The sequence below is a fragment of the Condylura cristata genome, unplaced genomic scaffold (assembly GCF_000260355.1).
Source record: "Condylura cristata isolate star-nosed mole 26May11 unplaced genomic scaffold, ConCri1.0 scaffold00004, whole genome shotgun sequence".
Taxonomy (NCBI): domain Eukaryota; kingdom Metazoa; phylum Chordata; class Mammalia; order Eulipotyphla; family Talpidae; genus Condylura; species Condylura cristata.
This window is the reverse complement of record NW_004567105.1, coordinates 58,132,181-58,148,834: the sequence shown is the minus strand read 5'-3', so window position 1 is coordinate 58,148,834 and position 16,654 is coordinate 58,132,181. Positions and strand designations below refer to the sequence as shown.

The following is a 16,654-nucleotide window of genomic DNA, read 5'->3' as shown; positions in this document are numbered from 1 at the left end:
TAGTAGTAACATATCTAAAAATTGTCACCCCCTTTACCCAATAATAGACTTCTAGCACCCATTTCTATCCAGAGAGGACCATTTATCCCTGAAGTTCACAATTGAATGTCTCTCAACACATTGTGAAGGTATATATTTGAAAGCAGCCCTGATCTGTATTCAGGTAGAATGTTGTTGAGAATTTCTTCTTGTTGAGGCAAGACAATGTCCTTTTTCAGAATTTATAGAACAGAAGTTGGAACTTATTACCACTACTGCCATTACCATCACCATTTTTTAAGTGCTTTAGCCAATGTCCAGCATTCTGCTGGGGTCTTTAGACACTCAGCCTCATTTGATGATCCCAAGAACTGTGAGGTCTGGTAGCACACACTTTACTGATGAAGGATGTCTTCCTGTCACATAGCTAATGAGTGGTGATGCTGGGACTTGAGTACATCTGGCTGGAGAGTGACCACTCTTCACACCACACCAAATTGCCTAGCAGTTGGGATGGATATTGTTGATCTTCCTCTGATTGGAACCCTGGCCAGTCACACTAAGTGAAGCAGGCTGCTGCCAGGAGGCTGCTCTCCACCATCCTGTTATGCTCTCTTCACTAGGAGCAACACTGGAGACAAAACAGGAAAGTATCCCTTTCTGCCCAATAAAAGGACATAGGATCTGCTTACGTGCAACCTAGGCTTGCCTGCTGTCTTTCTTTCTCTCCAACTTCCCTTGTTCCCACTGTCTATCAAGCCTGGGTCACAGATGTCCTGCTTGTGTTTACCAGCCAGCTGTGATGACTCAGTATGGTCACATTATATTATTAGGGTGCCTCATAGACTTCATCTCCCAGGAAACAGCCTCCTTCCTGGCACCCTTAGCTGGTCATTGTTTTACATCCTTTCTTGGGAACTTCTTCCTGCCTGGTGACTCTGTTATTTGTATTCTGGCCAAGTTTTCATAGAACTGTTGAATCGTCCACAGTAAATGCTGTGGCATTTACCCTCCATACTCAAGGGAAAATATATTCTGTGCTTTATGGGCTATTATGCAATCAGTAGGTAACTACACTCTCCCAGATCTTACAGAAGCGAAATACGGTAGACTCCCAGACTACTAGACTCCTGGTGGATGCCTGAAACTGAAAATGGTACCAAACCTTTATATACTTTGTTTTTCTTACACATCCATCCCTGTGGTAAAGTTTCATTTATAAATTTGACACAGTAAGAAGATTAATAACAATAATACATCAGGACAATGGGTAACAATATACAGTAATATAAGTTAGGTGAATGTGGTCTCTCAAAATAGGTTATATTACCTAATACTTTCATAGAGAGAATAAGAGAGGATAACTGAGATGCCGGAGGTGGCCTAGAGTAAGGGTGTTCCTGTGGTGTAGCTGCATGGCAGACAAGCTCACCTTGGAGGAGAAAGTCACGGCAGGACAGTAGACTAGTTAGCACTCAAGTTTACATCAAAATGCGCCACTCAACTCTGCTCCAACTTATTTATGACTTAAGTTTAATAAAACAAACCCTAATTTAGCCTCCTTACACCCTGATGGAGCACATATATTTGCTAACTTCACCCGGTTGCCTGGCACATGGTAGGTGACTTGCAAATATTTATTGAATTAATGAAAACAGTGGCGATTTCAGCATTGGTACCTTTTGTGTTTTGGTGTGCTCCTTAATTAGATGGTTGGCTTGATGAACTTCTCTTAGAGTTTGAAGGAGTGAAATCTGTACTGAAAACTGAACCTCAAGTTAGGAACTTGAAGCATCATCGTCGTTCATGTAACAGTTCAACTTTAAGAGTTCTGGGCTCTATCTCTGGGTTGTTTTTGCAGTCAGAGAGATTCAACTGGGACAGAGGACTGAAAGAGGAGGGCCTGAGGCCTGTGGGAGGGCTAGAGAAGCAAACCATTTTCTCTCAAGTCATGGATGCTGAGGCAAACCCTTGAGATTGTCACCTAGGGAAGGGTTGTAGCTTACTTCACTGTCTTCTCCCTATGACCTTCTGTCAGCCCTCATTTAGTGATTTAATTATGCCAACTTTAAGGATGTAATTCAGTTTTTGATGAGGCCAAGAGGCCATGTTCAAATGCACCAGCTCCCTGCATCCATTCTCTAATAAGTACTTTTCTTTTTTCCTGCTGATACTGAGTGTGTTCAGAGCCCCTCTTCCATGTTTGGCTTTTTTCCCAATTAATTGTAGTAGGTCAGATGTCTCCCACTCGTACTCTCCTTCTCAGGGCTGTTCCAGGTGACTTACTTCTAGGTATGCAGTTATCATGGAAAAAAATGACCCAAATATATGAACAGCATTAAGTGTTCTGACAGTGAAATAGTGCTTTTCTCTGCCTGGTGTTTGTGTGAAATGATCTGGCAAAATAGATGCTGCAGAAATAATGTATTTCTGTGTCTCCCTTCTCACATGATAAATGTTCTTGGCTCATCACAAGGTTTCTTGCCAAATGCTGATTCTGCTAACAGAAGGAATGGAAGCTTCTCATGTTATCTGTGAGAGAAGGGATAAAAAAGTCCCTCTGTGTCATGAATACTGAGACATGCTCTTGGAAGGGCTGAGGTCTGCCTCATCCCCAGTCTTGGCTGAAGTCACAGGCATGTCACTTACTGTCCCAGTGGGGTAGGGGGTGCAGGGGATTGAGAAGGCTGTGGCAGAGTCAAGGACCATCATCAACCATCCTGATGGCATTTGTCTCTTTCATGAAGAGCTTCATTTCAGGAAGACTTTATTGCAAAAATAGAACACTTACTAGACTGTTCTGCAGCAGAAATACCAAGAGGGAAAATCAGGGGACTGTGAGGGTTGGGAGTGATGCATTAGTGCAGGCATGTGTTGGGGACTTTCTTAGACATCCTTCCTGGACAACTGTAGAGCCATCCTGGGGTGAGGATTGTTAGTTTTGATCAGGATACTGAGTCCCTGAAGGTTATGATTTCTCTGATGTAACATGACCAACCAACCCCAAATGCTGCTGCTGTCTCTGACACTCAGACATCTTGATGTCTCTCAGTTGCCCCCCAAGTCTTTCAAGAAGCCCACCTTGCATTCTTCTGGCTCCCCTGGACTTTCCCCATCAATGTCTCCAAAGACCTGGCTACTTCACCTTCTGAAGTCCGTGCCTTTCTCCACTCTGTCATTCTGCACACTGAAGTTTTCAAAAACACACATCTGGTCATTGAGTCCCTGCTGTCCTCACACCCTTCAGTGGCTCTGAATGTTGCTTGCCTCCACACCCCCACCCAGCTACTGAAATCAGGATGAGATCTGAATTCTTCATACACTTGGCTGCCTGGCCATACTCCCCTCTTTTATTTCATTGCTCACCAAGTTCCCCATGTTGGCCAAGTTGAATAGTAGATAGTTCCTGGAGCCTCCATACCTGCACCTCCTTCTTCTTGCATGCTCACTCCCTATGGTGTGTCCCACCACCCCAAACTAGATATTCTTGAAGGATACAGCCAGCTGGGATCTGACACCACAGCGGGTCCTGATACCACACTGTATCTTCCTGATCTGTTCTATCTTCAAAACACTCTTGACTCAGCACAGGAACTTTCTTCAGCTTTGCTTTACTCATCCTTTTATGTTTGCTGTCTGCCATCCTGCCTGATGACCTAGAGACACAAAACAGATGTTTACAGAAGTAGATGGAGTGTTGCAGATAGCATCCAAATCCAGAGGTTATCTCTTCCCCTCTATTTGCTTTTGTGGGTTTACAAGGACCTAATCATGCTTTCCTGACTCTTCTTCCCAGTTAAAGGGTGTCTGCGATTATGCGAAACAGAGTAATTGATAGTGTGGTTCTTGGAGCTCTCCAATTGCCTGCACAGCTGGGGGTGAGGGGAGGGTGGGGGGGGGGGTGCATCCTGGAATAAAAGGAGTTAACAGGATTCTGCCTCCAGGACTTACTTGGTGCCCTGGGGAACAGAAGGCAATTTGGCACCGAAGCACAGCTATGGAGTAATTTATCACTCAGGCTTCAGGCCACTTTCAGTGCTGGTTGCTCCTCTCCCTTCCGGTATTTTTGTCAAGAGCCTTGTTTGCTCCTTTGGGCCCAGCTCCAAGCTCTGCTTGTCAGAGGCTCTGTGGTGGGACCTGGTGGGCTACTGCCACACCCAACATCTCCTGGCCAAGTCCTGCTTGTGCCAATGCAGCTCATTCATGGACAAGTCTCTGATTTTTGGTCTTTGACTCTCTTGGCAAGTCCAAGCCACTGCTGGCTACAAAATCAACAAATTAGGCTTGTTAGTTAGGTCAGGGAAATGGACCCTCTGAAACAAATTTGCAAATATTTGGACTGTTGGTCCTTCACCCTCTATCTCCAAGTTCAAAAGACTATACGCAGCTAAAAGTGGGATCCTAGAAGGCTTAAACACAATCTAACTACTAGACTTTCAACAGCTAACTGAACCTGCTGGTGCCTTACTTCTTCATCTGCAACATAGGAATAGTACTAACCTCTTGGGGTAGCTGTGAGAATTAGACAAATGGATATGGGAGCACTTCTGGTGCTGGGCTGGGCTGGGCTGGGATACATGGAAGACTAATTGTACTGGCTTTCTTAGTTTCTGCCAGTGCAGACCTGCTGCTTAACTACATACATTCTAATTGGGACCACACGCCCCTAAAGAAATCCATTTACTGGATGCCCATATTAAATTCTATATATAACTTCAACTTTGATGTTTTCTAATTTCCAAAATAGTATGATTATTATAGAAATCAAAAAATATGGTAAGTGAGAAGAAAGGGAAAAGTCATAGCCAGCTGTGAACATTTGGCACACACCTTCCCAGTGGTATGTTTGTAAGTGCAGCAAAAAGTCACCAATTACTGTCCATAATCTACTGGAACATACTATATGTATGCTTCTGTACTTTGTTTCTAGTTGCTGGAGTTCAAGTTGCTTGGTTTTGTACTACAGGCACGTTTTTAATGGTTTTCCTGTAGATCATCACTTTTGAAGTGCCAAGGGCTTGAGGTTAATAACTATCTGTTATTTACTGTCTTTGTTTTTCAAAATCCTTTAATTCCAACAAAATATAGCATTTTCCAGTAAGAGTAAGGCATTTTTTTGTTCTGATTTCAACAGGGTGTTTTTCGGTTATGGGGTATCTTCCCCTGGTGGTGAGAAAGTAGTATAGGTTTGGAAGAGTGTCCAAGAGGTGGTCACATGGCCTGAAGGGAGAGGTTGGAGAATGGAATCAGTCAATTGATAAGCTTGGCAAAGAGCTTTGTGCAGAGATTAGTTAGCTAGTTCATCAGGCACAAGTAGTCCTGGGAGACTGACAACTCTTCATAAAGTCAATGGCTCTTTTTCACAGAGGAGACTCGGAAATAGAGAGAAACAGAAAGATCTCAGTGAAAAATGGGTGATGATCAGAGTTAAGTAAATCGAATTTCTACTAGAGGTCTATTGGGAAAGACACATACACCAAGTAACAATTTGAACAGAATACTGGGGCCTGAGATAAAAAACAGAAGATTCAGGTAAGGGCTAACTGTGAAATCCACTTCATTTTTCTTTATCCCAAGCCTTAGACCATCCTTAGTTACAATGTACTTGAGACAGATTCATTTCACTAGCTCTGTAAATATTAGGCTGATATTAGTTTTGTTTAGTTTTACTCCTTTCTTGAACTTTGTGCTTTGGTAGTGAACCAGCCTTGGGTATAAGCTGGTCTTGGTTGTTAGCTCTTGGAGCACATCTGGTAGGCAGCAGAGAACCCCCAGGATTTTTGGCTCCAAAGATATTGGCTCACATTTGAACTTGGGGAAAGTTTCCAGTGGTTGTCACTGGAATTCATACACCAGAGGACGCTATTAGCTTGAGATAGGGTTGAGCTGGCTGGAGTTCTACAGCTCAGGCCAATCCAGTCTCTCAGGGGTGAGGAGGCCATCCTTACAGGGCCATCGGATGATGTGGAATCTTCCTTACTCGCATGCTTCTTGTATTGTAGCATTCAACTGTTCTGTTTTAGCTTCATCCCTGGAGTGTCCCCTGTGGGCTGATGGGTGGCCAGGAGAACCTCTCCTCTTTTCCTGGGCCATATAAGCTTTGATGCCAGGGGAGATGAGTGAGCAGTGTGTGTTGGGGCTTGGAGGTGGGTGCTCCCTCTTCATAGGAAAACAAGGACAAGACTGTTGAGGAGGAGGGGAAGGCTAGAAGCAAAACTGGTTTTCTAGGTGAGATGTAAGAAGAGACAAATACTGAAGATTTTTTTTGGAGGTTTTCAGGGAGCAGGAAGAAGCATGGTGCTTACAACATGGTCTACTTGTAGGGCCTCTCAGAGCAGCTCAGAACATCTCAGGAAGATGGTGGCAGATGTCTGTGTTGATCCAGACTTCAGTTGTCCAGGATTACACATGTCTGTTTCTTCGGGATGACCTTAATCTTGAGAAACTCTTAGCCCTTGGGCATGATGTTCAGGTTTAGGCCAAATGCCCAGTCTGAAGGCATTTCTCCCCTCCTTCCTTACCTGCCAGTGTCCCAGTGTTGGGGGCTGGGAACTCTGTATAGCCACATGCCACAGGTTGTAAGGATTTCAATTCAGTCTTAAGATCAGATGAATTCTCTTTGTTTTCATTTCTATAGAGTTACTGCTTCTGTCCTCAAACTTTAATGTCCTTTTCAGGACAATTGCTGTTGTTGTCTCAGGGACTTGGCAATATTACCTAAGAAATGGAGCATTTTCTGGCATGTGCTCTCTCTGTCTCTTTCTGTCTCTGTCTCACATATACACGTACACTCTTGGTGGGTAGCTGTGGTCTGAGTTGTGAGTATGCTGTGTTGTTGTGTCCTGTGCTTTTAATGTTGTTTTTCCTCCTTACAGAAATACAAAGAGTACGAGAAGGATGTTGCCATAGAGGAAATCGATGGACTCCAACTGGTGAAAAAGCTGGCAAAGAACATGGAAGAGATGTTTCACAAAAAGTCTGAGGCAGTGAGGGTAAGTAGGATGCCTATGACTGTGAATGTTTTCTCTAACTGCCAAAATATTTCAAAGGTACATTGTGCTTCAAGTAAGCAACTATAAGCAATTGACATACTTCCCAAAATGAGGAATTGAAAATCTCATGAAGGGATTGAGTCTAGATGAAGTCAGAGATTCTCTTTTCCTGTATTGGGATGTTGCTATAATTACATTTGTCTTGACAGCTAGGAGCTTTCTGGAATTTCATATTACATCAGGGCAAATGGAACTGTAGTGACAGGTGTATCTTTCTGTACTTCCAAGATGAATTCTACTTTATTTACTGTTGCCACCTAAACAGGATAGTCTTATACTCTAGATTTAGGACCTGTGATTATTGTAAGCAATTTGCCAATACCATATTGGCAAGGGTTATGGGAAAGAATTGTGATCTGAAGAGCTTTTTATATCTAATGTACTTTGTTAACCTCTCAGTTTTAATAGTTGTCTCCAGAATCACTTTGCTATAAAAGACTACTTCTGTTTTCACTTCTTTCCTACTTTATTGGCCACGTAAGTTTTCTATTTTGGATTTAGATTGTATAGCCCCACCTATTTTCTTGTCTCTAAAGCCATTGTGGACTATTCTAATGTAGGGGAGGAGGGCTTCAGTTTAGTAGGTAAGAGAATGAGCTCAGTATCACACTCTGAGCCTTGAACTTAGGAAAACAGCCTTCGTGAACCTCAGTTTCCTCATCTGTGAAATGGGGAAGATTCACCAGGGAGAGTGAAGAGGAAACAACGTTATGATTGTGGACCACTCACCCCAGATCTGACACATAAACGGTGTGCACTGAGTCACCACTGCACTGCTTCAGTGCAGTGGTGATTGCACTGAATCTTTTTCATAAAGATGGCTGATCTTTTTCATAATGAAAGTCTCAAGGTGGAACTTCTTGGTGGAAACTCGGAAGTGCCTTAGAAGGAAAAAGTACTAGTATCTGCCACAGGAATATTATGCTGACAGCCAGCCAGTCCTAGGAGCTGCATGTTAGCCTGTGGTGTGTCTTTATGCCACTACCTTGAAGAAAACATTAGCCTTTACAGACATGCCAGCCTTGTAGCCATTCAGATCTGATAGTCAGAACCGTGTTTTTGAAAGTCCGTCATAGTATTGGCTTATAGCATATCAATCTATATGAGTCCTTATTAAGTGGGCTGTTCTGTATATTTGGATTTTTAAGTAGTTAAGTTTGATATAAAGAATGTTGCTTCAGTGAATCTTCTTGTATGTTAATCATAGATCAACCACCTCAGCATTTACTGCATGTTGGGTGCTTCTCTAAGGCTTTTGCATGTACTCGCCTATCCTTCTAATGACGCTGTGATGAGATTATTATTATTGTCCCCATTTCATAAAACAGGAGTCTGAGATGAAGAAGGTGCTTCTCTGAGGTCACTTGGGGAGTGAGGGATGGACTCTGGGCTTCTGCCCCAGAGTTAACATTCTTCATCCCTTCCATGTCAGCATCCTGTGAGTTGTACCCTAACTCCCTAAGATGAATTCCCAGTCACAGAAAACAGATCAGCGACTCAAACAAATCTTTAAGGCTCTTCATGCACTTCATGCATGTGGAAGCATTTCTTTTTAGATGAACTTTAGCCAGTTTGTATTCACTCCAGCAGGAGTGTTATATGAATGTTCATTTCCTTGAATCCTCACAAAAAAATGTTTTATTTTACTTTAAATACTAGTAACAACACCGTCCATTTGAAAGGAGGGAAATGTTATTATTCTTTTCAACTTGCATTTCTTTCTTTTTTTTTTTTTTCAAATTGCATTTCTTTGTGAATCACAGAGAAGGACATAAATAGCCTTAGGTTCTGCCTCTGCAGTTGATAGACAAGGAAACCCCAGGGAAGGGGGCTTCAGGAGGTGGGTGTAGCATGGCACGTGGTATGGAGGCTCAGCCAGCACCAGGACCTGGACCCAATCTCTGAGAGGCAGGTTCCCCGGGTTGCAGGTGGGATGCGGTCTCTGGAAGTGGAGAGCAATGTTCCCAATCTTAGTTCTGCCCTGAGATAGAAAGCCAGTGAGAAAAGCTAAGTGTGCATGGTGGATCTCTTATCCTCACTTACCTGCTGGGAGAGGTTGGGAGGAGTCCCTGACTTAGTTTCTGCAACTTATGTGTATGGAGTTCATTATTCACCAAGTCCCAACCTGATGTCTCATTTCATTCTCCATTGAGCACATGGAACCTGGGAATGACAGTACTAATGACTGCTACTGTCATTAGTTTGGAGAGGAGCACACAGCCCTGGCCAGGGGTGGCACAGCCTTGCCCAGGCCACATGGCACTCTCAGCAGAGTTTCTCTACCAGGTGGTAGGATAGCGGTGTTTCTGTGTGTATCTCTTTGATGTGTTCATCACAGTCCGGTGCCTGGCAGACAAGAAGTGTTCAGTTAACAGTTACTCTTAGTTGAGGAACCTTCCAGTGTCTGAACATTTAATATTGAGGGAGTTTTGAAGCTTCAGGGAGCTCCTGGGTGACCATAGGAGGGGATCAAATTTTGAAATCTTTTTGGCCTTAACTTAATTAATTAAAAAAAATGATATGGTTAGTGTGGTTCCTTTGGAAAGTAGCTCTGTTTATATTGAAATTTTCCCAGGGTACAGGCTTCCAAGGTTCCCTGAAAAGTGTATTTTATGTACTCTAAAATAGATATATGAGTCCCTTTATAAGTACCCTTGATGCATAATAAAAGCTAAGTTTATTGGCCTAGTGACAATTACAGAGGAAAGTGGACTTGTCAACACGGGGTGGGTCTGGACACAGTTTGGACGTTTTGTTTGTATGGCCCCCATGGAAGCCGTGAACTGCTGTCAGCAGCAGTCACGTGCCATTTAACTTGTGGAGCAAGAAGAGGTGGCCACTGAGGTGTCTCTTGGATGCTGACTTCTATTGAGGCCAGGGAAGCTGGTGGTGTGACTGTTTTTCATATTACATCAATGCCTCACTTCTTGAATTGGAAAGGTTGCTATTTGTCTGTAGGGTTTGGAAGCAGTTAGAGAGCAAAAGTCTCAAATCCAAATTTCCTGTGGGCTTGCAGAGGAGTCACCACTTAAGTGTTGTGCTGGAATGCACCCCTGTGCAATAGGGCCCTTCCTGTCCCGAGCCACCCGCGAGTGGCCACCCGCTTCTCATGTGACCAGGGAAGAGGATGGACTTTAGAATTTGCTGTCACTGCAATGCACTGTGCGTAGCAACCTTGTCTCCTAAGCACCATCTCCACCCTCAGCAATATGAGGCAGGCGAGACATCCTGGGTTCCCCCGGTACCTTCCTGCCAGTACCGACTCAGTGATGGAATGGGCTGGGAGGCCTCAAGAACATACTTACTAAAGCCTAGCTCACAGACAACACTGATTAGTAAAATTTCCATTGATGTGTATAAGATATATACGAGACCAGCAGTAGCCATTTAGAAAACAACACTAATAACTGTAGTCTGTGAAAGTTGGTTCGGTTCGGGCTAAAAAAAAAGATGGCTACAGTAACCATGTCCTTTAACATGCCTGTCCTCTCTTGGCTGTTAAACAATGTTGATCTTTTCCTGTCCCTTCTGGTTTGATTTCATCATTTCCCCCATCACTTTTCCCAGTGATTAGTTGAATCAGAGTGATTTTATCATACTCGTCCCCAATTTGAATTACTCTCCACCATGCAATTATCCTATCACAGAAAGTCCTATTTTCTCCCTGTCAGATGTCTGAAGTAAATGTGAAACCTAAAGTGGCCTGCCCATTACATAACCTCTGTCATCTGGCTGGTAATGGACTAGATGTGATTTCCCCTCCCCCTCAGGTTAGCAAATTATGAATAACCTTAGCTTTAATAATTGCCATTAACATAATGACTCCATCCAGAAGGCAGCATTTCTTAACAAATATTTTGTAGCCCTTTGAATGCCTTTGGTATTTTAAATAATTTTTTTCCCAAATCCTCTGCGAGGCTCAAAGTAGACTGTTTTAACTTGACTCAGGTCCGATGCCACCACTGCAGCTCCATGCGTTGTGTGTCACGGCTGAGCCCATGGCAGCTTCTTTGTTCAGACATATTTGTGCCACCAAGCTCTCAATAAATGTTGGTGAGCCACTTATCAAGTTTTAAGTCCCTAGGAATGGACAGGAACTAGAATTAATTTCCATCCAGTTCACTAACATTTCCAGGGAGGTATTTCGCTTGCTGGATATGGATGTGGCAGAGGCAATAGGCACCCATCCTCTGTAGGCTCTGGACCCAGTTGAGCCATTCCCAAATGACACCCGGAAGTTGCTTACTGTGTCACAGGTCAGACTTCTCTGAAATATTGATGGGAATTGAATTTAACATGGATCTCTTTTCTTCTGAGTGCTGTGTTGACCAATTCCCTGGGCTTGCAAGGAGGAGAAGGCTAAGGTTGTGTTTTCCATGGTGTTGGTCATTTGGACAGGCTGCCCAGCCTTTCCTTTGTCTTAAGATCTGGGCTCCAGTAGAGTAACAAAGACCATTAACAGTTGGAAGGGTCTTCCTAGGCTCCAGGTGTGTGAACAGGCCTGGCTAACCTGTGGTTGGAGGAGCATCTGTAGGACGTAACAGGTAACCATGGGCATCTCCAATTTTAGGGGTATCTTATCAGGAGAGATTCCAGCACAGCCGGGGGGAGGTAATGATCCTGTGATTTGGGTATGGTGCATGTCACCAAGATGAGCAGCACACTGTGGAAAAAGTAGGTAAATGATAATAGGAGGACTTTGGGGGATTTAACTAGTATTGTCCAGAATGGTTTTCTGAGGGTAAACTCTCCAGAGTAGGCTTTCCTCTGATGCTGTCAAGCAGCTCTAGGATTATTGCACTGATTTGAGGCAGAACTGTAATCTCCCTCTGTCTTCCCACAGGTCCCTGGTCTCAGGGCCATACATTGATGCATTCCCTACTGGACTACACAGAGTTCCAACCTCCACAAACTGAAATGTTATAAACACACACACACACACACACACACAGAGAGAGAGAGAGAGAGAGAGAGAGAGAGAGAGAGAGAGAGAGAGAGAGAGAGAATTAGGTTGTATCTATTTTGGTAGCACATCAGGCAAAACATTAAATACTTTATTTGCTGTTCAAATTTATTTCCCCCCCCCACTCCACATAATTAATTTTATGCTGAAAAAAAGTAAGCCTCATTGGGGACTGTGAAGAGATTAAAAAAAGCAAGTTGCAGCTTAATTCGCAGCTTAATTCACTAAAAGTCTTGTTTTCAAACCTTGCATGTGATATTTAATAAACTTTAAAAGCACTCTGAAGCTTCATACCTGTAAATAAACTTAATCCTATTTCACTTATTTTCTGATTTACATTGATAAGATGACAAATTGGGCACTTGAAAAAGTGTTTTGCTTAAAAATAAGCATCCTTGCTTCTCAGGAAAAGCAAAAGGAGACTAGATTATATATTAAGTTTTTTTCCCCCTTCCTATAGCTACCTGCTGTTTCATTGTGGAACTGATTCCCATTATAGCTGTACTGTGGAAAGTAATTGCTGTTGTACAGTAATTCAATTTCAGTGCATTCACGCATCAGTTCACCGATAGGGTTTATCTGGAGAAACCTGGGACTTGAAAGCTTTTTATCGAGAAATTCCACATGCAGCAAGACGTTTTGCCTAGGTAACGAATATCAGTATTTGCATTTAATAAACATTTACCTTCTCAGAAAAATGGATTTTTCCCCCTGCAGAAGAGATTTACGCCAATCTTCCTAAAAGCTAGAGGGTACGATTAAAGCAGCTTTCTCTAGGCTGCTTTTTGACGGGCGCATGTCTACATATGTATGACTATAAAGCACATCTCTGTTTTTATGTAAATATATACTCTGAGGCATGAAAAGTGGTATGCACCCAAGAAAAGTATGTGGTGTAACCAAAATATCTGCTATATAAGGGATTAATATCTGTGGGGACTCAAAACCTTATAATTTAAAAACTCATCTATATCTGCAGGCATTGTGAAAATTGTAGCTGAGGCACACATTCAAAGGGATATCGATAACTAGAATGAAGTCGTGCATTTTATTTATAAGTATTTAAATTAAGCAAGGGTTCTTAGGTTAGAGCTAATTCTCCCTCTATGCGATGACACTTAGATCCAAGGCTCTTGCAAAATGAGCTGTAGAGGTCTGAGGAGTTGAATACACCAACAATATGGGGCAGCCTTCAGTTCTCAGCCAATGGAGGAGGCAGTCCATGACTCAGGTAGTTTTCTTCCTGTGTTTATTTCTGACCACGTGTCAAAATTTCAAAACTTGCTTCTTGAAAGAGGAGTACATTTGCTTCAGAAAAATCTTAATATATTTTGAATCACATATGAAAGGGAGGAGACTTAATTTTTGTCGCTATGTCTTGTGGCCTATTTGCCTTTTTGGACGAGTGGGAGCAAACTGGGTTGCAAAATCCCATACATGGGTGAATGAAAATTTAGAACAGAAACCTCAAACCAGATGAAATTTAAAAAATAGCAACAATCTGAGTTCACCAGTCTTGATGAGGTTAATGGTTGAAGGCAAAACCACATGGAATCATGTGGTCTTCGTGGGTTTCACCTCCAGAGGGACTGGGGTTTCCTCTAACACACTTCAGAATGTAGCAACCTGCGACTCAGCGGAGATCAGAGGCGGCTCTCCCACCCACATTGAGGCTGCACTATTGCTCTGCCTCTTGGAGAGATAAGCTTCCTGTGGGAGGAAGAAGGAGAACCCCTAGCCATATTCTCTGCCATGTCACCGCCCATCTCTTCAAGCTCCTCATTTCTCTCAGTCTCATATCCTGGAACTGGATGAGCATGGGGAACTGTATGCTAGCTTGCCTGCCTGTTCTGGAGATGTGGGCCTGTGGAAAGAGTTCTGTGTTGGGAGAATCGCTGTGCTAAACTCTCCCTCAGTTCATGGTTGTTTAGACTAAAGTCTTTCCATTTTCAGGGGTTTATGGAAGACTGAGTTTGGGGTTTTCTATGTAAGTCTACTTCATCCATGCTTGTTTTCTTATGCTTTTTTTTTTTTTAACTGTTTATAAAGCATGTTCATTTTAAAAGAAAAAAGAAGGGGAAGAAAATGACAAAGGAGAAAGTAAAAATTGCAGCACCAGAAGGTTTTAAAAAGCAGTTATAGCTTTTGATGTCTTTGTTTTTAAACATCTTCATTTCTGTTCTTCCAGATGTTCTTCTACTTATACATGTGCATGCACATATGTGTGGAATGTATATGAACTTCTAAATTTTGCATTTTTCTTTCTTGTAATCTGATTTTTAAAACAATTTTATAAGTTGTGGATATCTTTCCATGCCAATGAATATATAGTCCTATTATTTTTCATGACTGTATAATAGTCTGCTTTCTGGATATCCCATATGGACAATTTTCTCTTGTGAACATTGATGTTATTTATAGTGTTTCACTATCATAAGAAAGACTATAGTAAACTCTCTTGAAGAGATACTTCTGCTCCTATATTTGATGCATTTACTAGGATATGTTCCTAGAAGTAAAATCAAAGCTTTTGGTGTACCTTGTTAAGGTGACCTCACAATACTGGCTAGTTTGTGTTTCTGCCTGATGGTTGGTGGGGTGAGGCACTCTCTCTCCACTCCCCTCTCTGATGTTTGCCTATGTCAGTGTCATAGGCAAAACCTAGTCTCTCCCATCTGCTCCCCTTCCCTTCTCTTATTGTTTGATGTAGGTTTGCTTGACTCCCTTCCTGTGCTGCATGAGGTTTTGAGGGTAATTTCATTGTCACAGAACATGTAGGGAAAGCCTGGGTGCTGGTTGCTCATCCTTCTACAGAGAGGCGTGCAAGCCCAGTTAATTGCCTGGATATCCTTGATAGCCCTATCTGTCCCCTCCCCCTTCCTGGATTCTATAAGAATAAATCAGGATGAAGGTGGAGGAGGAAACTTACTAGTATCAAGCTGCCTGGATATGGGGTGCCAGTTGTTTGGAGGAGTTGTCAGGAAATCTAGTGACCCAACATCTGGGGATCATGATGCCTAGTTTCTTTTCCCATCCCCTCACTGTAGGAAAAAGTCACTAGTTTCAAAAGAAGTTGAGCTTGGTGCAGCTGCTGTTACTGAATAAGGACCCTACTCCCAGCTGGCTCATTTCTGGGACACAGAGACTGAGAACCAAGGTTATTTTGGATTATTTCTCCTCATGGAGGAATACCAAATAGGAAGTGGACCACCTTTTAACATGTTTGTCAGTCATTTTTTCTTTTTTATAAACTGCCCGTTAACACCCCTTTCCACTGTTTGCACTCTACCATCTTTTTCTTGTTCAAGGTTGTCCCCTTTGTAGCCCGGTACCTGTCACACTGTCAGAATCTACAGTTAAGTGCATGTGAAGACACTTGCTGACAGACTTTGTCTTAGACTCAGGATGATGTCAAGTCAGAGTGATCATGGGCTTCCTGTTGTCCAGAAAACTGGATAATAAAGGAGAAAGGGAAAGGAAGTTTAGCTGCTGGCGCTGTCCTGGGGTAAGTCCCCCATACTTGGAGAGACCACGGAGATAGGGCTAGGCATAGTCCCACACATTTCCTGTGTGCTTGTTCCTAGCCTGCTTGGTTCTTACCAAACACACCACTTCTCTGTTTCACTATAGGGTCTGTATTGGGTTATGTTGTGCAATAATAAATTTTTTTTTATCCAAAGTGAAATGTCATTTAAAATCATATTTTCCACTATCATTGTCTGTTTTTAATTCTCATTATGCATTCCCCGAAACTGAAACTTTTATTCCCATTTTGAAAGATTTTGAAAGACCAGGTAGACCAAGCAGCCTGGAGAGGAGACTGTTTGTGATCACAGAGGCCCCTTGTGAAACTGCAGCCAAGACCCCTGTAGTAAACCCCAGTTGCCTTTGTGTCCCTTCAGAGCCCTGCAGAAACGCCGGCTCAGCCAGGTGCTCGGGATGGCCTGTGGAGTCGGGAGAGCAAGGTCCTGCAGGCGGGAGGCCCGGGGCACTGCCTGCAGCCAGTGACCAGGGTGAGGAGAGCTGGACAGCAGAGTTGCACCAGTGCTTGTTCTTATTTTGATTTTTCAGACTGTTCCGTTATTGTTTCAACACACCTGGTAGAAAATTAAACCACTTAATATAGACTTGGGGGAGGTGAAAAGAAATTTGAAAAGTTTATGGGTGGGAGGAAATTGAGACTCACCAGTGTGTCATCATCAATAGATTAATGATTAATAATAGATTAATAATAATAATAATAATATAAAAACATGACTGGCTATTATTGTATAAATTACAGGCAACAAACTAAAGGTTTTCATAAATGTTTTGAGTGAACATTTAGTATTTAGTGTGTTTAACTGGGGACATATTGGTGGCATCATTTGTCTTTTTTTGGTGTTTCCCATACGGAGGGAAGGAGCAGCTGGGCCCACAAACACAGCAAGATTATTTATTTCCAAATTAGGTTAAGGGGGCATGAAAAGGTAGTTAGGAATTCATGGGCTTTTCACTTACACTGCATCAGCAGAGGGATGACAGCCCTTTCCAGTAATCAGAAACTTTCTTAAAAACCAGCTGGGGGGCCCTCCCTGGTGGCGCAGCAGGTTAAAGCACTGCACTGAGAAGCTAAAGCCACTTCCACATGAGTTCGATTCCCGCCTGCCCCGGGGGCGAC

At 42.8% G+C, this 16,654-nt stretch overlaps 1 protein-coding gene across 1 annotated transcript in view; it reads left to right on the top strand.

The window, feature by feature from the left end:
- The window catches only part of CACNA2D3 (calcium channel, voltage-dependent, alpha 2/delta subunit 3), a 764,442-nt gene that overhangs the window by 153,273 nt on the left and 594,515 nt on the right, over positions 1-16,654 (top strand). The window contains exon 3 of the mRNA XM_004676565.2: positions 6,855-6,971. Coding sequence (XP_004676622.1) covers positions 6,855-6,971 — 117 coding nt within the window. The remainder of the gene's footprint in view (positions 1-6,854; positions 6,972-16,654) is intronic.